This window comes from Balaenoptera acutorostrata, chromosome 8 (genome assembly GCF_949987535.1).
Source record: "Balaenoptera acutorostrata chromosome 8, mBalAcu1.1, whole genome shotgun sequence".
NCBI lineage: Eukaryota > Metazoa > Chordata > Mammalia > Artiodactyla > Balaenopteridae > Balaenoptera > Balaenoptera acutorostrata.
The window spans coordinates 67,712,706-67,736,669 of record NC_080071.1 but is presented as its reverse complement, the minus strand read 5'-3'; the positions used below and the strand labels follow the sequence as shown (position 1 = coordinate 67,736,669).

The 23,964-nt window shown below is 39.4% G+C and overlaps 1 protein-coding gene across 7 annotated transcripts in view; it reads right to left on the bottom strand.

The window, feature by feature from the left end:
* Nucleotides 1-23,964, bottom strand: part of UNC80 (unc-80 homolog, NALCN channel complex subunit) — a 246,135-nt gene that overhangs the window by 77,734 nt on the left and 144,437 nt on the right. For all 7 annotated transcript variants that reach the window (XM_007187842.2, XM_057551653.1, XM_057551656.1 and 4 more), the window contains 3 exons: nucleotides 20,241-20,441; nucleotides 12,234-12,341; nucleotides 10,884-11,022 (listed from right to left, as the gene is read on the bottom strand). In XM_007187842.2, coding sequence (XP_007187904.1) covers nucleotides 10,884-11,022; nucleotides 12,234-12,341; nucleotides 20,241-20,441 — 448 coding nt within the window. The remainder of the gene's footprint in view (nucleotides 1-10,883; nucleotides 11,023-12,233; nucleotides 12,342-20,240; nucleotides 20,442-23,964) is intronic.

The following is a 23,964-nucleotide window of genomic DNA, read 5'->3' as shown; positions in this document are numbered from 1 at the left end:
CTATGGGATGCAGCAAAAGCAGTTCTAAGAGGGAAGTTTACAGCAATACAATCCTACCTCAAGAAATAAGAAACATCTCGAATAAACAACCTAACCTTACACCTAAAGCAGTTAGAGAAAGAAGAACAAAAAAACCCCCCCAAAGTTAGCAGAAGGAAAGAAATCATAAAGATCAGATAAGAAATAAATGAAAAAGAAATGAAGGAAATGATAGCAAAGATCAATAAAACTAAAAGCTGGTTCTTTGAGAAGATAAGCAAAATTGATAAACCATTAGCCAGACTCATCAAGAAAAAAAGGGAGAAGACTCAAATCAATAGAATTAGAAATGAACGAGGAGAAGTAACAACTGACACTGCAGAAATACAAAGGATCATGAGAGATTACTACAAGCAACTATATGCCAATAAAAAGGATAAGCTGGAAGAAAGGGAGAAATTCTTAGAAAAGCACAACCTTCCGAGACTGAACCAGGAAGAAACAGAAAATATAAACAGACCAATCACAAGCACTGAAATTGAGACTGTGATTAAAAATCTTCCAACAAACAAAAGCCCAGGATCAGATGGCTTGTCAGGCGAATTCTATCAAACATTTAGAGAAGAGCTAACACCTATTCTTCTCAAACTCTTCCAAATATATAGCAGAGGGAGGAACACTCCCAGGCTCATTCTACGAGGCCACCATCACCCTGATACCAAAACCAGACAAAGATGTCACAAAAATAGAAAACTACAGGCCAATATCATTGATGAACATAGATGCAAGAATCCTCAACAAAATACTAGCAAACAGAATCCAACAGCACATTAAAAGGATCATACACCATGATCAAGTGGGGTTTATCCCAAGAATGCAAGGATTCTTCAATATATGCAAATCAATCCATGTGATAAATCATATTTACAAACTGAAGGAGAAAAAAACATATGATCATCTCAATAGATGCAGAAAAAGCTTTTCACAAAATTCAACACCCATTTATGATAAAAACCCTCCAAAAAGTAGGCATAGATGGAACTTACCCCAACATAATAAAGGCCATATATGACAAACCCACAGCCACCATTGTTCTCAATGGTGAAAAACTGAAACCATTTCCACTAAGATCAGGAACAAGACAAGGTTGTCCACTCTCACCACTATTATTCAACATAGTTTTGGAAGTTTTAGCTATAGCAGAGAGGAAAAAGAAATAAAAGGAATCCAAATTGGAAAAGAAGAAGTAAAGCTGTCACTGTCTGCAGATGACATGATACTATATGTATAGAATCCTAAAAAGACTACCAGGAAACTACTAGAGCTAATCAATGAATGTGGCAAAGTAGCAGGATACAAAATTAATGCACAGAAATCTCTTGCATTCCTATACACTAATGAGGAAAAATCTGAAAGAGAAATTAAGGAAACACTCCCATTTACCACTGCAACAAAAAAAATAAAATACCTGGGAATAAATCTACCTAAGGAGACAAAAGACCTGTATGCAGGAAACTATAAGACACTGATGAAAGAAATTAAAGATGATACAAACAGAGGGAGAGATATACCATGTTCTTGGATTGGAAGAATCAACATTGTGAAAATGATTACACTACCCAAAGCAATCTATAGATTCAATGCAATCCCTATCAAACTACCAATGGCATTTTTCAGAGAACTAGAAAAAAAAAAAAGACAATTTGTATGGAAACACAAAAGATCCCGAATAGTCAAAGCAATCTTGAGAAAGAAAAATGGAGCTGGAGGAATCAGGCTCCCTGACTTCAGACTACACTACAAAAGTACAGTAATGAAGACCGTATGGTACTTGTACAAAAACAGAAATATAGATCAATGGAACAGGATAGAAAGCTCAGAGATAAACCCACGCACATATGGTCACCTTATCTTTGATGAAGGAGGCAAGAATATACAGTGGAGAAAAGACAGTCTCTTCAATAAGTGGTGCTGGGAAAACTGGACAGCTACATGTAAAAGAATGAAATTAGAACACTCCCTAACACCATATACAAAAATAAACTCAAAATGGATTAAAGACCTAAATGTAAGGCCAGACACTATAAAACTCTTAGAGGAAAACATAGGCAGAACACTCTATGACATAACTCACAGCAAGATCCTTTTTTACCCACCTCCTAGAGAAATGGAAATAAAAACAAAAATAAACAAATCGGACCTAATGAAACTTCAAGCTTTTGCACAGCAAAGGAAACCATAAAAAAGATGAAAAAACAACCCTCAGAATGGGAGAAAATATTTGTAAACGAACCAACTGACAAAGGATTAATCTCCAAAATATACATGCAGCTCATGCAGCTCAACTGCAAAAAAACAAACAACCCAATCCAAAAATGGGCAGAAGATCTAAATAGACATTTCTCCAAAGAAGATATACAGATTGCCAACAGACACATGAAAGGATACTCAACATCACTAATCATTAGAGAAATGCAAATCAAAACTACAATGAGGTATCACCTCACACCAGTCAGAATGGCCATCATCAAAAATCTACAAACAATAAATGCTGGAGAGGGTGTGGAGAAAAGGGAAACCTCTTGCACTGTTGGTGGGAATGTAAACTGATACAGCCACTATGGTGGTTCCTTAAAAAACTAAAGATAGAAATACCATACGACCCAGCAATCCCACTAATGGGCATATACCCTGAGAAAACCATAATTCAAAAAGAGTCATGTACGACAATGTTCATTGCAGCTCTATTTCCAATAGCCAGGGCATGGAAGCAACCTAAGTGTCCATCAACAGATGAATGGATAAAGAAGATGTGGCACATATATACAATGGAATATTACTCCGTCATAAGAAGAAACGAAATTGAGTTATTTGTAGTAAGGCGGATGGACCTAGAGTCTGTCATACAGAGTGAAGTAAATCAGAAAGAGAATAACAAATACCGTATGCTAACACATATATATGGAATCTAAAAAAAAAAAACTGGTTCTGAGAACCTAGGGGCAGGACAGGAATAAAGACGCAGACATAGAGAATGGACTTGAGGGCACAGGGAGGGGGAACGTTAAACTCGGACGAAGTGAGAGATTGGCATGGACATATACACACTACCAAATGTAAAATAGATAGCTAGTGGGAAGCAGCTGCATAGCACAGGGAGATCAGCTCGGTGCTTTGTGACCACCTAGAGGGGGGGTAGGGAGGGTGGGAGGGAGACACAAGAGGGAGGAGATATGGGGATATATGGATATGTATAGCTGATTCAATTTGTTATACAGCGGCAACTAAAACAACATTGTAAAGCAATTATAGTCCAATAAAGATGTTAAAAAAATTTTAAATAATAAAAATAACATTCATAAGGTAGACTCTATTAGAAACATATACCCTTCCAAGAGGTAGAAGAGACTGAGAAACCAAAAGAGATTTCATGAACCATAATACCATTGTTGTTTTTTAATTTGGGGAAAGCCAAATATGAATAAGAGAAAGATCAATGCTATGATAAGTTACAACGTCAATGAATAATGAGGAAAAGAAATACACTCTGTAGCATAGATGGAGGAGCCAGTGTTGATCATAAAAACATAATTTAAAAACTCTCTTGTACTTTTTCCCAGATCCTCAAAACATGCTCAGGCAATTGTTAGAACAACTGGGGTTGAATCCCAGCTCTGAAACTTCTCTCCTATTGATCTTGGCCAATCCTCTTAACTTCTTAACCTTTGTTTCTCTATTGGTAAAATGTCAATGATGATGAGGATGAGGATGAGGATGCTGTTGATAGCTGCCTCCAAATTTGTTGTTAGAATAAAATAATGTATGAGAAAGTGCCTTGTGACATGAAAAGTACTACAGAATTCTAAATCATATTTTATTTTTTAGAGGCAACGTGGTATATGGAAAGGGCAGCTATTTGTAGTCAAAAGATCTGGGTTTGATTTCCTGGCTCTGCTAATTCTGAACTGTGTGCACTTGGTTAAAAGTCCTTTCAACCCCAAGATGGGAATAAAGACACAGACCTACTAGAGAATGGACTTGAGGGTATGGGGAGGGGGAAGGGTAAGCTGTGACAAAGTGAGAGAGTGGCATGGACATATATACACTACCAAATGTAAAATAGATAGCTAGCAGGAAGCAGCTGCATAGCACAGGGAGATCAGCTAGGTGGTTTGTGACCACCTAGAGGGGTGGGATAGAGAGGGTAGGAGGGAGGGAGATGCAAGAGGGAAGAGATATGGGAACATATGTATATGTATAACTGATTCACTTTGTTATAAAGCAGAAACTAACACACCATTGTAAAGCAATTATACTCCAATAAAGATGTTAAAAAAAAAAAGTCCTTTCAACCTTCTGAGTTGGATTTTGCTCATTTATAAAATCATTGTTATGAGGATCAAGTAAGACAGTGTGTATGATATAGTTCTATAACAAATGTGAGCTACTGTCATCAGTAGCTTTTGATAATCTTTCTTAATCCTACCACCTCCTTAAATTTCCACTTTTTATCCTTTCTTTACTTTTCTTTAAAGTGTACTCTGTCTCAATTTTTAAACACCATCGTCACTCTCTAAGTCATTGCAGTTGGAGTTCTACCTCAATCTCTTTACTGAAATTAGTTTTCTTGTAATGCTCACTAATCAGCAGATCCAGTGGTATTTTTACAGCATTCCTTTTCTTCCAGTTTTTAACACTTTCATAACAATCTCCTTGAAAAGGATCTTCCTCTACTTCCATGGTTTGAGATTACTTAAGTTCTACTTTTCTGGTCGTTTTTCTGGGTTTTGCTGGTCAGCTCTTCTTCCTGTCCTTTGAAGGCAGAGAAGGCCAATGGCTTAGTGTTCATTCCTCAGCCCTCTCCTCTATACCGAGAAATCATCCTCCCCTGGAATCATTTCTCCCCTGGAAATCATCCTCTCTCATTGCTTCAGCTGCCACATACATCAAGTTTTCCCAAGTTTCTCTCTAGCTATGGCCTTTCTCATTAGCTTTAGTGTCATATCACCACTGTTATGTCTCCTCTTCATCTAAAAATCACTGTTTCTAAAACCAAGCCACTCCACTCATTGCTGCCACCTTAAACTTGGTAATAATTCAACACTATATACAACATTACTCTTTGGCTCAGAACCCCTGAGTGGTTTCCCACAGTTCAGTGGCAAGTCCACACTCCTAACCCTGTTGTTCAAGGTCTGTTACAATGTGAGACCTGCTCACTTGCCTAATATTACAGACTAGCAACCTCTTTACAAAAGCCACCCCAGTCTCAATTCCTCCTCAGGCTTTCCAAATAAACCCAGTGCATTTCCACACCCCATGTGGCTTTGCATACACCATTTCCTCTTCCTTCTAGCTTTTCTTAAAGCTCAGTCCCCCTGTTCATAACTTCCATGAAAATGTCCATGGCTGTCCCATATTTAGGGAGCATGCCCTTCTCTCTGAGAAATACTTGATAGAGAAGCAAAAATCTGAGACTTAATGTGAACAAAGATATTTTACAAAGACATTTGATGCAGCATAGTATAAAAAAGCAAAAGGCAAGAATCAACTAAAATTTCCAGGTTAAATAAATTATGTTTTATCCATTCATTCAATGGAATATTTGGTAGCCATTAAAAAGAATAGGTAAACTTATAGACTGATGTTAAAAATGGTCTCCTAGAGAGAACTCCTAACCACTTTTTGTTTGGCATTTCTCAATTCAAATTGATTTTTGTTCAGATTTTTAATATGCCTCAGTTTACCTTTTAACAGTCCTGGTGTCAGAAGAGGGAACCAAAGGAGACCCCCCCCCCAAAAGCCCACAGGAGCAGTGAGCAACCCGGCATAGGTATCTGTTGAGACCTTGAGCTTGCTGCTTTCTTGCTGCCTCTGGAGGTCATGGGTAAGTCCCTCTCAAATCCTAGCACTGAAGTTTTTGTGTTATGAGCTTGCAGGCTTTATCTGAGCCTTTCTTTTTCATGCTGGGTCCAGAAACCGGCTGGAGTTGGAATGAGTCAGACTTAAAAACCAGACTGGGCTCAGGAATGGACTGGTTCCAATTTAGAAACCAGACTGGACCCAGGGTCAGACTGGGTCTGACTTAAAACTGGACTGAGTCTAGTGTGAGTTCTCAGGTGAACAGAATTTTTTTTTTTAAGGCTGAACAAGTAGGTTAACTATACCAAAGATAATCTCGAATTACACTGGCCACAGTGGAGAACTTTAAACCATCTTAGATAAGCCTATCCATTTATGAGTTATCCTAGAGGAAAAAGTATTTCAGCCAGGCGCTCACTATTAAGGGTAGAGGGAAAATTATTTTTCCTCCTTTACAGTTACTGGTGACCAGGATGAGACCCACTGGAATGCCTCCCTTACTCTGGAGCCCGGGAAAACTGGCAGAAGCCAGCGAAGAGTAAGAATTTTTACTAATGTCAGCTCCCCCAGATCTCTACCTGTGGTGCCTGGTTGAGAGAAGAAGGTAAAATTTCACATGGCCGCTTCCTTTCCAAATTACCAAAAAAAAAAAGGTTATTGATCCTTTCTCTCCCAGGGACAGCTATTGCCTTCTTGTCCATCTCATTTTTTGTCCTGAGAACTTAGCTTGGCAATCATCAGGTTGGGGAACTCAAAAATATAGCCAGACAGAAATGTGGGTTACATTCCTTTTGTGGCTAGGGTCCTACCATTGTCAGCTCTCAGGGGAAATGTCCAAGTCCTTCTTTCTTTTGGCTATCTTTGGGAGTGGCTCTGGATGTTGTGCTCATGGGGTAGTTCAATACTGCCAGGAATATTTGCTGTTTCTCTCGCTCAAACCTGACAAGATATTTGAAAAAAAAAATTTTTTTTTAATTAGCTCTATAGTCAGAAGTTGACCAAATTGGAAGCTGATATTCAGAGCCTGATAGGAACTATTTTTTAGGCCTTCTCCCCTAACCTAAAACAAAACTATGTACCCAGAGGGAAAGAAAAACATCCTGAAGCCATTGTAGAAGGATTTACTGAAGCATTCCAAAGACACACAGCCCTAGAACGCAGGAATCTTTTGATTTCCATCTTAGAGCTCTTCTCCCTGATACAAAGAAGTAAACTGAAATAATGTAGTTGGATGGTTGGGTCAGCATCTTGATATTCAGGTTGCAACCCAATCTTTCAAGGAATTAAAAATAACTGTCTAACATACTAAGTCTTTATGGGAACAGAAATGTGGCTCTAGAAACAACTCAAAGCCCACCTATCCTTTTTACCTATCCCCAAATTTCCCCTATTTATCTCAAAAGGCTTGCAGATATTGTTAAAAAAAAAATCTGGATTTAGGAAACAAAAGCCTTTCTTGGAGAAATTTATATCTTTTCTCTGTGCCTTTGAGATATAAACGTTCTACCTGGTCTTCTCTAGGAACCCAAAGCCATCTCTGGAAATGTAAACTTCAGGGAAGTAATTTTTATCAGAAAAAGAAGGGAGCTGTTTTGGAAATTAAGTGAATGAAAAATCTTAAAAGTCTTTTCCACAAATATTAGTAAAAGTTTTAGCTATCTGAGCAGGTAACCTTAACTTATTTTATCTGCCAGAAACACAATTTAGATCCAACTGTTCTTTTATAAACTAGTCAGTTTTGCATTATCATACCTGTCTCATGGCTAAAATTTTAAAACTAAAGCTGTAAGATCTCTGCATCTGTCTGTATGTTTACGTATATCTCTGTTCATATGTTGTAGATGTGTGATATTTTTCTACCTTTGGATGGTATTGCCAAAATTAATGTGTAAAGAGCTCTATTAATTGGCTTAAAGACAAACAAGCATTTACATAAATCAAGTATACTCTCAGAAATCCAGAAACTAACCAAAATTTTTTTCAAGTTCATTTGATCTAGGATAATCTTCAGTAAATAAAAGGTGGTTTAAGTTTGTTGGTTTAATCAAAATAGGTATGTCTTTAGAGTTATTAGCATTAAATACAATACTTTTATCCTACCTAGGTTTACTAAAAGTCAAATAAACTCATGTTATAGAATTTGTCAGAAAGAAAAACAACTTAAAATGATAGTTATCTGTTTAATGTCTCACAAAATTTTCATGAATATTCTAAACATAATTGTTAAGAACAAATAAGTTAAATAGATGTAAATAAAACTTTACTTTTTAAAAAAGTAAAAAGTGTATAAATAAAATTTTCAACATAATGCTTTATGGTATGTCTACTTAAAAATAGTTTCTAAAATCTTTTTGGTAACTTGAAACCTTAAAGTTATGCTGAGATAAGTTAAATGATGGATATTCATTGAATATCTAGATCATTTCCAAATAAGATACAATACTGAAACATTAATTACTGAACATAGCTTTATCTACTTTTGGCTTCCTTTACAGAGGCACTAAAGATATTTGGGTTTATTACTAAACACGTTTTGTGCCACAATGAAAAAATTTACTGAGAAAGAATATACTTCCAGAAATTGTGAAATGTATTTATAAATTTGCCAACCCACAGAATGCTACTATAACAGACACTCCACAATTGCTTACATCTTAGTTTCACTAGGAAAAAACGGTTCTAAGTATTAAGAATTCTAATCAATATATGCAATTAAAACTACTTAGAAAACTTCATGGAATTGAACCTTGGGTCCACATCCCTCAGTTAAAAAGGGCTTCTCCAGGGGCTTCCCTGGTGGCACAGTGGTTGAGAATCTGCCTGCCAATGCAGGGGACACGGGTTCGAGCCCTGGTCTGGGAAGATCCCACATGCCGCGGAGCAACTAGGCCCGTGAGCCACAACTGTTGAGCCTGCGCGTCTGGAGCCTGTGCTCCGCAACGGGAGGGGCCGCGATAGTGAGAGGCCCGCGCACCGCGATGAAGAGTGGTCCCCGCTTGCCGCAACTGGAGAAAGCCCTCGCACAGAAACGAAGACCCAATACAGCCAAAAATAAATAAATAAATAAATAAATAAATAAATCAAAAAAAAAAAAAAAAAAAAAAAAGGGCTTCTCCAAACTCTTGGAACTGCATACCAGCCGGAGACCTAAAATTGAAATCGACTAAGGAGGTCCTTACCCAGAGGCAGATGGCATCTTGTGGTAGACAGCTGTCTCCCAAGATTGCAGATCAAGGTCTTTAACACCAATATGAAATGTTTATTCCTTCTGCCTTTTCACTACTTGCTTTTTTTCTCTGTTAATGCATAGGAAGATAATGCTCCTTAACTCTGGCAACTGCTGATGAATCTACTGCTAAGGCTGTAGCTGAACAACCAAAGTCCCAAGATTTTCTTGCTAAGGTAAATTTAGATAATAGAATTGCTTTAGATTAGTTATTGGCTGAACATGTGCCACAGCAAATGTCTCCTGCTGAGCCTTGATCAATATCTCTAGTATTGTAGCAAATACAGAAAATTAACAAACAAGCCACTTGGTTAAACAGGTACATCCTTTGAGTTATTTGATACCAGCTAGTTTGGTTCACTGGGGCCCTGGCTAAGGAGTACACTTCAGTCTCTTGATATTATCCTCCTAATAGTTATCACTGTAGTCTCTGTGGTGTGCTATATTCTCTCCAAGGTATTAAATGCATGTTCACAGCCATCAGCAGTACATTAGCTGGTCTTACTGTGCTTGGAGAAACAGAAACAAGATGAACAACAAGATGAACAGCAAAACAATTCTTCCACGGGCATGACATCATAACCTATGAGTTTCACAATGAGACCAGAGAAACTTAACTCTGATGGTGACAAAGAGTGGCATTAATACTAAATTTTTGGTCAATTTTTCACATACGAGAGGATGACCAAAAGGGGGGAATTGTTAAGTTGTTTTAAAAGGAGACCATTAGACTGAGGTGGCTCTAATGCCATGGCAGCTTACATAAGCAAACCAAAATCTATGCCTGTAAACACCTCAAGGTTACAAATCAAAATGCTAAGGATAACCAATCACAAACAGCCACCTAGACTTTAAGCTACAGACAATCAATAATTGCCTTTCTTTGCTTCTGCCTTTTCTCTATAAAAGTCTCTCCCTGAGCTACTCTTGGTAGAGTGCTCCTAACCACTTCTAGCTTGGCACTGCCTGATTGGAATCAATTTTTGCTCAAATAAACTCTTAAAAAAGTCTCCTAGATAAAACTGCAAAATGCAAAATGCAGAAGTCTTTATGGTATGTCCTATTTGTGTGAAAAAGGAAACGTAATATATACATACATAAGTGTGTGTGTGTGTGTATATATATATATATATATATATATATATATATATATGCATAGTTTACCCTAGAGGTTTCCTGGGAAATTTAAAAATTGTCACCTCTGAGAAAGAGGACTGGGAGTCATGGGGAAGAGGGTGATACTTTTAAACTTCATACACTTTTATATTATTTGAATTTTAACCATGAGCATTTTCAATTAAAATAACTATAAAATAAAGGAATATGCACAAAAAGTAGAAAACGATGAAGAATCCAGATTTTACCTCTACCATTTGTTAGCTATGTGGCTTTGGACATGTCACTTAAATTTCACAAATTTATTTTGATTTTGTGATTTGAACACAGACTATGACTCACATAGGATTTAATAAAATTAATGATGGTCGTTCATGGTCAATCTGGGAAATCACAACACACAAAAAGAATTTTATCTTTTGTGAAATATAGTGAAAATGTAGGTTCTGGGGGAAATCATTCTCTATAATTTGGTAATATCTTGGGAGAGACATGCTGCCCTTGTGCAAACTATACAGTGACATGAACAGGGTGCACACAGAACCTAGGCCTGTTTCCGTTTAGTGCACACCTCTGTCTAGAGGTCCAGCCATTGCCAGCGATCTGACTTAAGGGTGAAAATGGAATGAATGTGCCTCTCTCTTGTTTAAGGCTGGGATGAGTGGCAGCAGGACCAGGGTCCCAGGTGGTCTTTCTTTACCTGCTGCCCCCGCCATGTGCTCATCCATGCTGAGCAGGAGCTCCCAGGCAGCTGGCTGGATGTCTCCATACATCTCCTCCGTCAGAATTGGTGCTGCCTTGATTAGCAGAGATAAGGGAGCAGGCGACAGGCTCATTACCTGGGAAAAGATGGAAATGATACCGTAAAATCTTTGAAGACACTGATTGCTGTATTCCTCTAGAGTGTTAAGTGTCACTTCCCCTCTCTCTGCTTTCCTTAAATGACCTTAAAATACATTCTAAAGTGGGAGTGTATTTATTGGCATGATGTATAATAAGCTTTATACTCTATTAGTTGATGTATAATTACCCCCAAATCGTATTAATTTTATAATACTTTCACCACAAAAACTAATTTGCAACCACCTAGGGAATAAACTGTAGAATAAGTATAGCTCTGTGAGAAGGAAGGACTCCAGCCAATATATCTTTGTGTTTAAAGTCCTGGTGAACTTTCATAGCATCTTATCTTCCTTCCTGTTAGAAGCTGATTTCCACTGGAAACTGTGATCAGCCTCTAATTTATAAAGGAGTTCCATTCAGAAAGTTAGTTTTCTAAGCCAGTGAACTTGGATGGCATTTTCCCTTCAAAACATTATACATTGTGGTTATTGCTCCAGGTTAGCCAACAAAATCCCATTTAATCCATTATTTCAAATAATTTTGGTGATAAATATAGGTTTGGGGCAAGTCTAGGTCTTTAACCATCATTTAAAACACTTTCTAGAAAAACATGAAACTTTTTTTTCTCTTCCCCTGGGAAATGTATTATGATTTAGAGTTTAGGGTATAATAACAATATAACCGTATCAAGCACTGGATAAGTACGTAAATTTACTATCTTTTTTAATCCATGGAATAATTCTTTGAGATGGGACTAGTGTTAAAATCCCCATTTTAGAGATTAGGCAACTAAAATTGAGAAAAATTAAGTTAACTTGCCCAAGGTCCCAGAGCCAGAGCAGCAGGTATAGGATTTGAACCCCGACTGTCTCATTCCAAGACCTGTGAGCATCGTTCCCACCTGTGAGCATTGGTGGGAAGCTGGCTCCATTGGAGTGGACAGAGTGGGAAGAGGCACGGCTCCAGCCAAGCTCCCCAAGCCTTGTCTCTATGGAAGTTGGCTGTCCAGCAAGAAGGGATTTTTCCTTGCGTACTTGGTAGCACTCTTGCTCACCAAATTAGAGGGGCCTTTATGCCAACACTATGCCAGTTGGCACACTGTATGTCCCAAACATTAGCAAACAGGATATCTGGAGTTCCCTCCTTATTACTGCTCCGCGAACATTTTTTTTTTTTCCGCGAACATTTCTGACCCATGCATCAATACCTGTAGTCTGATGTATTTCAGCATTCCAGAGTCCTTTTTCCCCTCTAGGTTGGCATCTGAAACTCTCTTTTTCAGAGAAGGCGTCCTCAGGCATGATTTATCTGAGCACTGGAAAGAACAGAAGATAGGTGGCGAAGAGGGTTGTGTTCTCTCAAAACCCAACAGTGCTGTTTTCCTTCAAATTCTCCAAACAACCAACTGCTTCTAATGCAACAGATGATTTCAGTAAGGACTTTTTACGGGCCTGCACTTTCTAAAAGTGATAAAAGCAGTTAATTTTGTCATGAAAAGGTAGCTTAGGGGTATTTAGCCACAAACTCCTCTTTTACCACTGAGGAGACCAGGACCCAGAGAGGTGGAGTAGCTTGACCAAATTGCAGAGCTGGTTATTAGTAGAATAAGGAAAGGACAGGATCTCCTGATTTCCATTTCAGGGCTAATTATATTCCACCAAGCTGTGAAAAACACAAATCTTTTAAAATATTGCCAGTTAAAAGCCACTCTCTCTAATAATCCCTTTAAAGGGTTGAATGTTACAAGTTGATTATTTGGAAGAGAAGATGTTTCACAGAGGAGTGTTAGGAAGTGAAAGGTAAAAGACTCATCAACGAAGTACGAGTTCATAGCATCCATCATCCAGGTAAAGTGTTGTTTTTTTGTTTTTTTGTTTTTTTAAAAAAAACATACTTGTCTATTGGAGGCAGCAGCTCTTCTTTCAAATTGTCCCCTCAACCAGGGTCCAGAATAGGCCTGACATCTGCATACACACGGAGGAGACATTTTCTTCCCCTGACTCTGTAAGTGCCAAGGAATGGAGTGGACAGAGCAGCTGGGAGAATGATTGCTCCAGTGGTGGCAGGCCCTTGTTTATTTATCCTGAGTCCTGATGCCTCCATTTTTGCACTCCAGGCTGTGCAAACAGGGAATCCATCCCTTTGCACAGTATAAATGCTCATTTGTTTTTCCAGTGACATGTCAATGAAATACTCTCTCCCTCAGTGCCAAGGGAAAACAACTGAACTCCTTAAGAATTTCTGAACAGAGCTTCACAGTGTTATAGACGGAGATATTTTGAAAGAAAAAGCAAATCTAAAAAGTACATGCATGTTCCAAGAAAGTCTTTCAAAACTCTGACAAAAAGACCCAAGACAATGCATCTGTTATGTGACCGGTATGGAATGAACTTTTAAACGAGTCTACTTGGAAACAAATGAATCAGAGTTCTTGCTGTGCTTTCTAAAGATTAAAAAAAAAAAAGCGGAGGCACATACTTGGGAACACATATCATTTGGGGAGAGAAATCCTGCTTGGGAATAAACATCATCTGGGGAGAGAAATCCTGCAATGCTTTTTTCCCCCTCTGTGAATGTAAAAGCAAAATATAGCATAAATATCATGCCTATTTTATATAATTTGAAAGCTTCTAAAATCATAAATGGCAATCATCTTCCATATAAATATAGAGGTGTATCTGACTTTGTAAAAAATCAAGGTATTTAAAAAGTGGCGGGCTTCCCTGGTGGCGCAGTGGTTGAGAATCTGCCTGCTAATGCAGGGGACACGGGTTCGAGCCCTGGTCTGGGAAGATCCCACATGCCGCGGAGCGGCTGGGCCCGTGAGCCACAGCTGCTGAGCCTGCGCGTCTGGAGCCTGTGCCCCGCAATGGGAGAGGCCGCGATAGTGAAAGGCCCGCGCACCGCGATGAAGAGCGGCCCCCGCTTGCCGCAACTGGAGGAAGCCCTCGCACGAACCAAAGACCCAACACAGCCAAAAATAAATAAATAAATAAATAAAGTAGCTAAAAAAAAAAAAAAAGTGGCATCTTTCTGCTTTTATTCTTTCTATTTATAAAAAAACAAAATGTAAATTGCAGAATACCTGGAAAATACAAAAAAACTATGAAGAAGAAAATAAAAATCCTTATCATCCTCAACTCATTATTTGGTTCCTTTCAGTCTTTTGTCCCCCTGTGCATCTTAGCAAAGCTGTGACGATGCTATATATGTGGTACACAGTTTTAAACATTTCATTTCACTGTGATTTTATGATGAATATCCCCCAGGTCATTAGAGTTATTTTAAAATTGATTTTTAAATTTTTAAAATATTTTATTGCTTCCTCCTTTGGCCGGACATTTTATCTTTTCAGGGTTATCTTTGAACAATACTTTTGATTAATTTATAGGAATTTTAAGCAAGCAGATACAGAAAAATACTCAGAGGAAAAAGGACAAACATTAATGTCTGTTTCTCACACTCTGTGAAATGTAGGCTTCTGTTTAATCCTGTCTGCTGGGGACAGAAGGTATAAGTCAAGCTTCTCAAATATCAAATATTTAATATCCTGGCATGTTCCTTAAGAAGCCTGGTGTGTTCTGCTGGCTTCAAGATAATTAGGATGTTTGTTTTAGTGGAAAGGGAAGGGAATTGGAAAGGCTTTTACACTAGGGTGATGGGCTAGGAACTCTTCTTGAGTGACTTGTTCAGGCCTGAAAACAGGTATTAAAGATGGGTACACGGGTGATGGGCACTTGCGTGCCCTATGTGAGGTCCCTAAAGTCCTCTACTGGTGTGACCCTGACTCAGACTAACATTATCATCAGTTGCTTTTTGCTTTGGTAACGTGGTGTAAAACTTGGCTAGAAGAGAGTAAGAAAATGGATGGAGTAGGAGGCTGGTTCTGAAGGCATTTATTGGTTATTAGTGGTTCCTGAAGAGTTAGAAATTTCACTGGACTGTGAGATGTAGGTGGTGGTTGGAAACACACATCAAGCAGGGACTGCAAAGAAAACCAAAACTAGTAACCCAAGACTGAAGGACAGAATTCATCACTAATAGAGGATGTCATTCATTGTTGAGTCGATCTACCAGAGGCAGCTATGGTCAGTGGGAGGACGTTATACAGTCCCAAGAGCTGGCAGGGATACTGGGACATGCTTGCTATGGGATGGTGTAGAACTTGGACTACTGTAATTTTCTTCTATGTATATATCTTGGACATATTCATTATAATTGGCTCCCTCTTTCTTGTCCTCATCCTGACCACTACGGATAAAATCTGTAGTGCAAAACCAATCCTTTAACTGTCCGGGGAATTATCACTTGTGGTGTTTGGATCAGAAAGAGGAGGGGTTGGTCCCATCAAATTCCTGTCCTAGGGAATTAGGGGACCGAGTCTGATTCATTTAGTGATGGTTACTGGGGCTGAGAAATGATGATGCAACCTTGAGACTTCAGTCTAAGTACAAGATGAATAAAGCAGGGGTTGCTGGTCAGGGGACAGAGATGAGTCAGCAGACAGAGATGATGCAGAAAGAAGCAGAGATGAGAGACTCTGTCCACCCTGAGATGGACAGCAGCTTTGATCTCATTCCTTTGAGGTTTGACTGTGTTTCCCACCTGTCCTTGGTTTCATGAGATTCTGCTATATCCTTTGAAGAAACTCTAATTATTTGAACAAATCTCAATAGGTTTCTATTCCTTACAGCAAAATATTGTTGACAACGGAGGCATAATACGTAATTAGTTTTAAGTAAAAATTTTACTTATTCATTTAATAATTCAAGTATGTTTATTAAGAATTAACCATATGCCAGGAACAGGGCTAACTTCTGAGGATATGCTGAGGAGCAAAACCCCCATGATACTCGCCCTTCTGGAGAGTGTATCTTACCAGGAGAGACAGCTAGCAAACAAATGAAAATTCAAGATAAGTAGAAAAGGAAATACATGTCATAAATGATGATAACACTGTGGAAATAATGAGGTATTTAAAGTTTGGGAAAATTGGAGTCAGCCTACTGGGTTCTTTGGGAAAGGGATTGCCTCATGTTTCTGGAAAGAAACATGCCAATAGAAGTATAGTATTTCCCCAGAGGTAACCCAGACCCTTTGTGTCTCATACATCTTTGACATAGGAGTTATGTATGTCATAGTGAAGAGTAATTCTGACCAATGAAATCAAGGCCTAGGGCTTGGTCTTGGCCTCACAGCTGTGTTTTCCATAGCTTTAGAAAAATATTAGTCCTGCAGGAAATCAGGTGGCCTCTTGCCATGTACACTGGCTTCACAAAATTTATGGACACTATGCCCTTTCTTTTTTTGGGCACATATAACCTTTTATTTACCTCTCCTTTTTGGCTGAAAGGAAAAAATGTTTTATCCACCCATTTCCATCAGCAAGCACTAATTGCACATTACTATGTTTAGAACATAGCATTAGACAAGGTACAGATATACAGGAAAAATCAAAGAATTCTTTGGTGAATTCACCTTTTGGTGAAGGTGATATATATAATGATAGCTTATCTAAACCTCTCAAATTTGGAAGTGCACTAAAACAGACTAACAGAATGTACAGTGAGTCTCTGAGCACTGAAATGTAGATTAGCAGATTGATCAGAGTTAGATGGGTTACAAAATGTACTAGCCGCCACAAATATATTCTGCCATAAAAACCAATTAAAAAGGAAACACGAATGAAATACCAATTGCTCATAAGTTTCGATTTAAATCAGAATCACTGCTTTTATTCTTGATTTATTGCCTACTCTGTTTTCATTTGGGCTCTGAAAATGTGGGCATTGTTCATTTATGTGACAGATTCAGAACAGGCAAATGGAAACATCATGAGTGAATAAAAAAGAAGCTTGAACAGGAGGCTGGCATTTTGGAAATAAAATGTTTATCACAGAAGACTCAATACATCTTTTCAGCTCTCCACCTGCATGACTAATTTAAATGTGTTAGGGTTAGGGAACACTTATACTCTTGCTTTACTTTCCCTTTCCCTTTCAAAAATGTAAGCAACATGTAAGGTTGGTAACCTTTTCTGCTGCTTCAGGCCAGTGTCCTGGATGGGCCAGAGGTGAAAGGCACTCATGAAACACCATAGAACTCTATAGCCCACTCACTCATTCAATATTATAGTCCCTCTGCCATAGTGAGGTACTCTGTTAGGTATCACACAGGATACAAAATGTGCAAGACTGCCTCAGTTCTCAAGAAGCTTTATAATTAAGTGAGAAGAGAAATAAGGATGTAAGTAGCCCCGCTTTGCAGGCAGAGCAATCTTAAAAACCTCGCAGTGCTTGTCACTATTCACAGGATAAAGACTAAAATCCTTGCCAAGGCCTCAGAGGCTCAACCTGGTCTGCTCTCTACCTGCTTGTGCAGCCTCATCAGGCACCACGGTCCTCCGTGCTCCAGCCATCATCCTTGGTTCAAAGTCTTATTCATAAGATCTCTCAGCACAGAGTGTTTCTCCTTCATTGTGCTTATCATTGTTGCAATTTTACATCAACTTGGGATGTTTATTTGATTAATTTCTGTCTCTAGACTAGACTGTGTGCATCTTACAAGGGTAGGGCCATATCTCTTTGGCCATTATCATACCCAACACAGTATGGATTCAGCATGGTCCAGAATCTCTTTAAAATTTGTTGAATAGATGCATGGATGGATGGATCAATGAATGAATGAATAGTTGAATGAAAAATGTGAAAAGCACAAGTAAACCATCATTGTAGTTTAGAGGAAGAAGCAATAGAAAATGTCATTAATCATCCACCTGCAGTATGCCCTGTGGTAAACTCTAGGGAGATCAGAAAAGAAGGAGGTGGCACTTGAGTTGGATCTTGAAGGATGTTTGGGTTCAGCCATGTATAGATTACAGGTGAAGATACAGCTGGAGCAAAGGTATGGAAGTAAGAAATCTCAGCGTGTGTATGGTGAACAATGAACATTAGGTTGGCGTATTTTTACAATTTTCAACATATATGGTTTTCTTCTAAAGCTAAGGGAGTTTTTTTTATAACTTTTTTTTTTTAATTAATTTATTTATTTTTGGCTGTGTTGGGTCTTCGTTTCTGTGCGAGGGCTTTCTCTAGTTGTGGCAAGTGGGGACCACTCTTCGTCGCGGTGCGCGGGCCTCTCACAGTCGCGGCCTCTCTTGTTGCGGAGCACAGGCTCCAGACGCGCAGGCTCAGTAATCGTGGCTCACGGGCCCAGCCGCTCCGCGGCATGTGGGATCTTCCCAGACCAGGGCTCGAACCCGTGTCCCCTGCATTGGCAGGCAGATTCCCAACCACTGCGCCACCAGGGAAGCCCCGGGAGTTTTTATATGAAGGAGAACTTGCCTAAATAAAAATAGGTTTTCTTTGTATGTAGTGTCATTTATGTTTGAGATACATGTATGTACATACATACATGTATCTCAAACATAAATGCATGTCTATGTACATGCATACACATACAAACATATATACACATACATATTTTTCTTTTTATGTCATCATTTAGCAGTTCATGTAGTTTCCCCACCTGATTTCCCCTCAGAATTTGTGTAGTTTGAATACCAGGAGATGCAATAGAGTCTACTTGAAAAAGCCCTGACTTTGAAATTCCATGTTTATAAATTAAAGTCTAGCTGTTCTAGATGTGAACTGTGGACAATCCCATCTTTCTGAACCTCAACATTTTCATCTGTAAAATGTGATGAAGAGTATCTCCTGCACAAGATTTGCAAGAATCAAAAAGTACTTTGTCAATGATGTATACCTACCTTATACTCTCATACATATGCTTTGAAAAAAATACTAAAAGGTCATATTCCAGAAGGCAAATTAGTACACTTATGATATGCATGAGATACATATTTTTTTTCTTTAGGATCTCTTTAGGAGCTCTTGTATTAGCCAAAATTTCTTCCATACACCCATATTGCTTTCATAATTTAAAAAATCATAATTAAATAAATCCCTTTTGTGAGTGCTAAAGCATTACAGATTGATGTACAACTCAACTGTGCATTTTTTGTTATTGCTTATATTCTCTAGCTTGATTTGTATTTTACTGCCATCCTCCCACCCCACCAAACCTGGTTCACAAACTCTTTAGTATCAACAGAAATATCCTCTACTCCTGCTTAATTATTTTTTATTTCTCCAAGAATATCTGGCCTCATATTGTACCAACAGCAGGTGCACAATGAATGCTCATTGAAATGAATAGGGATTATATAAAAATCTCTTGGCAAATCCACTTGTGAGAAGCAGCTGCAGGGGCGGCCAGCAGCACGCAGTGGAGCATCTTGGTCATCACGCCTGTTCAGGGGCAGTTGGGTAACTCGGGGCTTCCCTAGCAGAAGCACGGCAGCCCTGGTTACTGTCTTCATCTTCTGCCAGCTCAGCTGTTCAGTTTTCAGGAAAGTGCAGCAGAATGCTTAGAAAGTGTAATAGTTTCTTGAAGAAGTTTCCTTTAGTCTGATTTGACTCTATTATTTATCAGTGAACAGTTGGGCTATTTATTGCTTATTTCTTAAGCTATAACTGTATCAGTTTCCTATTACTGCTGTATCAAATCACTAGAATCTTCCTGGCAAAAAAATGACACAAATTTATCTTAACAGTTCTCTAGGTCAGAAGTCTAAAATGAATTGGCAGGGCTGTGTTCCTTCTGGAGGCTCTAGGGAATCATCCATTTCCTTGCCCTTTCCAGCTTCTGGAGGCTGCCTGGACTCACTGCCCTGCATCATTCTGACCTCTGCTCTGTCATCACATCTCCATCTCTACCTCTGACTACGTTCGGCCCACTTTGCTAATCCAGGATAATCTCCCCATTATAAGATTCTTAACTTACTCACATAGGCAAAATCCCTTTTGCCAGGTGAGGTAGCATATTCACAGGTTCCAAGGATTAGAAATCGGACATCTTTGGGGGGACATTATTCTTCCTACCACAGCAACCTACTTATCACCAGTGCCCCTTTGAGTTCATATTTATTTGTAGAAATAAGCCTGGGAAAAGAGTTGGGCCCATGTTTGCTCATGGACATGAAGACAAAGCACTTGTCTTTTTTGTACCCATCTTCTAATTTTGCTCGAAATCACACAGATCTGTAGCCTGTTTATGCAACTGCAGTGGGCTGAAGTTTACATTTCCAGAGAAAAGATTGTTAGGACATCATTTTCTCTATCATTGGTACATTATCATGTGATCATCCGCTCACCTCTTTCTGCTTCTTGCCCCGGAGAGCCACGTTGCTGACGCTGCTGCTCTCTCGGAGGGAGTCCACGGAGTCTCCGTAGAGCAGCTTAATGGCCCTGACAAGCCGGGCACAGGAGCGGCTGTGGTGCAGGTAGCAGTGAGGGTGGCAGTAGTCAACGTGGGTGCAGATGAAGCTTTGCTGATTGCACAGCAAGATCATGACCTGGAACACAGACATCACTGAAGCTCAACCAGGCAACCAGGGTACAGACCAACAGTGAACAACAATGTCGGGTGGAAGATGAAAAGTCAGAATGTCAACTTTCCTTAATGGGTCTTAAAATCACAATAATTCCACAGAGAATAATAATTCCCACAAGAGAACAAAGAGTTACAAGCCTTTACGTACTTGGCTTCTTTTGCTCCCTGGATTCACACTTGATAGGAAGTTCCTTTTGAAATAATACAAGGTTAAGTGCTCTTCAAAAATTTAAACAATTATCGGGGAGTGTCTGATTCCCAAATATTTTCAAATGAAGATTCTGAAATTAAAATGTATTATTTTTTCAGCTCTTATGTTGTAGAAGGAGCCAGGAGAAGAGCGGAAACTAATGAGAAGTTCCATCCCAAAGGATTTGGCTGGCCTTTGACAGCTGTGGGATGTCTTTAACTCCAGCCCACCTACATGGAACTTGAAAACATTTCTGCATCTTCCACCCTGGCCTCTAACATTCAACTGGGCCTTGAAACCCACTGTAGCACTTCATTTCCCTTTTTACAAACTAATTTGTTTTCAGCTTTTGGGCTATTCTAGCTCTTCACTTGTGGCTTGATCTGGCTCAAATCCTCATATCTTCTAGACTTCCCAAGTAGGATTCCAGAAAAGAACTCAGTTGATTTAAATGATATGGTTATTTTAAGAAAAGAAATGAAGGCCCTTGAGATGATAACTTCTTAAGTTGCCTTCCTAAAAAGGCAGTAGCATTCCTAGAGCTTCAAGTTTAGTCAAATCTGCACAGAGTAATCTTCTGAATGATTCTATCCTTCATGAAACTAGTTCCCACCCCAACACCTAACCTGTGCGAGACCACGTGCCATACTGGATGGAGAACATAAAGTACGTCTACACAGATAAGACCAATCGAACCTCTAGGCAGGGCTGCCATGCATTTCCTTAGGAATGAGAGGCCCTGCTTAATCTGAGACAAATGTAAATAACAATAACAATGCACCCCTCTCAAACTCGGCTAACAATACCTCATACTCTTCAAAGTTTTCAAAATAAAAAAATAGGTGTTGTCTGAACAGAATATCCAGATCTCTCTCAAGATTCATTGAAGATCCCTGATATTCCTGTTTATACTAACATGAGTGAGGACACAAATAAGAACTGTAAAGCTTCCCTTGTTATTCTTTAATCTGGCCAAAAAATGGTTCTTTGACTAATAAAACTGACAAACTTCTAGCAAGACTGATCAAAAAAAGAGGAAGAAAAGATAAAACTTACCAATATCAGAAATGATAAAGGCATATTACTGTAGATCTCACGAAATTTAAGATGATCTTATGAAAATATTATAGAGTGTCTCCCCACAACTAGGGCACCTACCTCCCGCTGGTAGGGGACCTTGACGCCCAAAGAGACAGGAGGAACCCCCAAGTGAACCGGTAGGACATGGGGGGACAGAGGCGGGGAGGAGAAGTGGAGGCCAGACAGGATAGGCGTCCCTGAGGCCAGGGAGATCAGGAGAGGCAGATGGGAGGGGCCCTCCAGGAGGAGCAGGAGAGGAGCGGAGGGTGACTGCTCCACCCACTTGGGCCTGGGGAACCTGCTGAGCTCCCAGGCCAGTCCTCTGCCCTTCAAGGCCCCCTCCAGGCCACGTGGGTCCTTGGGGGCATAGGAGGGAGGCTGGGGAGATCAGGAGAGGCAGGCAGGAGGGGCCCTCTGGGAGGAGCAGGAGAGGAGAGAAGGGCATTTACCCCACCCACTCGAGCCCAGAAAGCCTGCTGGGCTCCCAGGTGAGGTCCCCCGCCCTCTGAGAACGGGGTGGGGGGCATGCCCAGCCCCTTCTCTTCCTTGAGCCTAAGCACCACACCCCACAGCTCCCAGGGCCTTTTCCAGCCCTGTGGGTCCTAAATAGGCCCAGCCTCCAACCCAAACCTCACCGTTACTTAGGCCCTGCCCTCCACAGCCAAGGCCTTTTCCTCGTTTTTTCTTTTTTCTTTTCTTTTTTGTTTTTCTCTTTTCCCTCCTCCTCTTTCTTACTATTATGGTACTGTCGTACCTTCTGGTTGTTGATTCACCTATATTTTTATTTCTATATTCTTTCTAACATATCTGTTAGTTTCCTAGTCTAATTTTATTTTTTACTTTGTAATGGTTCTCTCTCTTTTTTTTTTTTTTTTTGCCACCCCACATGGCTTGTGGGATCTTGGTTCACAAGCCAGGGGTTGGGCTGAAGCTTCTGCTGTGGCAGCTCTGAGTCTGAACCACTGGACTAACAGAGAACCTCATACCCCAGGGAATATTCATTAGAGTGAGGTCTCACGGAGGTCCTCATCTCAGCACCAAGACCCAGCTCTACCCAACAGCCTACAAACTCCAGTGCTGGAAGCCTCAGGCCAAACAATGAGTAAGACAGGAAGACAATCCCACTCATAAAAAAAAAAAAAAAGAGAAGGCAAAAAAAATATGTCACAGGTGAAGGAGCAATGTAAAAACCTGCAAGACCAAGTAAATGAAGAGGAAATAGGCAATCTACCTGAAAAAGAATTCAGAGTAATGATAGTAAATATGATCCAGAAACTTGGAAAGAGAAGGGAAGCACACATTGAGAAAATACAAATATTTAACAAAGATCTAGAGGAACTAAAGAACAAACAAACAGAGATGAACAACACAATAACTGAAATGAAAAATACACTGGAAGGAATCAATAACAGAATAAGTGAGGCAGAAGAACGAATAAGTGAGCTGGAAGACAAAAGGGTAGAAATAACCACCAAGGAGCAGAATAAAGAAAAAAGTATGAAAAGAATTGAAGACAACCTCAGAGACCTCTGGGATAACACTAAATGCACCAACATTCGAATTACAGGGGTCCCAGAAGAAGAAGAGAAAAAGAAAGCATCTGAGAAAATATTTGAAGAGATTAGAGTTGAAAACTTCCCTAACATGGGAAAGGAAATAGTCACCCAAGTCCAGGAAGCACAGGGAGTCCTGTACAGGATAAACCCTAGGAAAAACACACCAAGACACATAGTAATCAAACTAACAAAAATTAAATTCAAACTAAAAATATTAAAAGCAGCAAGGGAAAAACAAATATAACATATAAAGGAAACCCCATAAGGTTATCAACTGATTTTTCAGAAGAAACTCTGCAGGCCAGAAGGGAGTGGCAGGATATACATAAAGTGATGAAAGAAAAAGCCTACAACCAAGATCACTCTACCCAGCAAGGATCTCATTCAGATTTGATGGAGAAATCCAAAGCTTTTCAGACAAGCAAAACCTAAGAGAATTCAGCACCACCAAACCAGCTTTACAACAAACGTTAAAGAAACTTCTCTAGGTAGGAAACACACGAGAAGAAAAAGACCCACAAAAACAAACCCAAAACAATTAAGAAAATGGTAATAGGAACATACATGTTGATAATAACCTTGAATGTAAATGGATTAAATGCCCCAACCAAAAGACACAGACTGGATGAATGGATAAAAAACAAGACCCAGATATATGC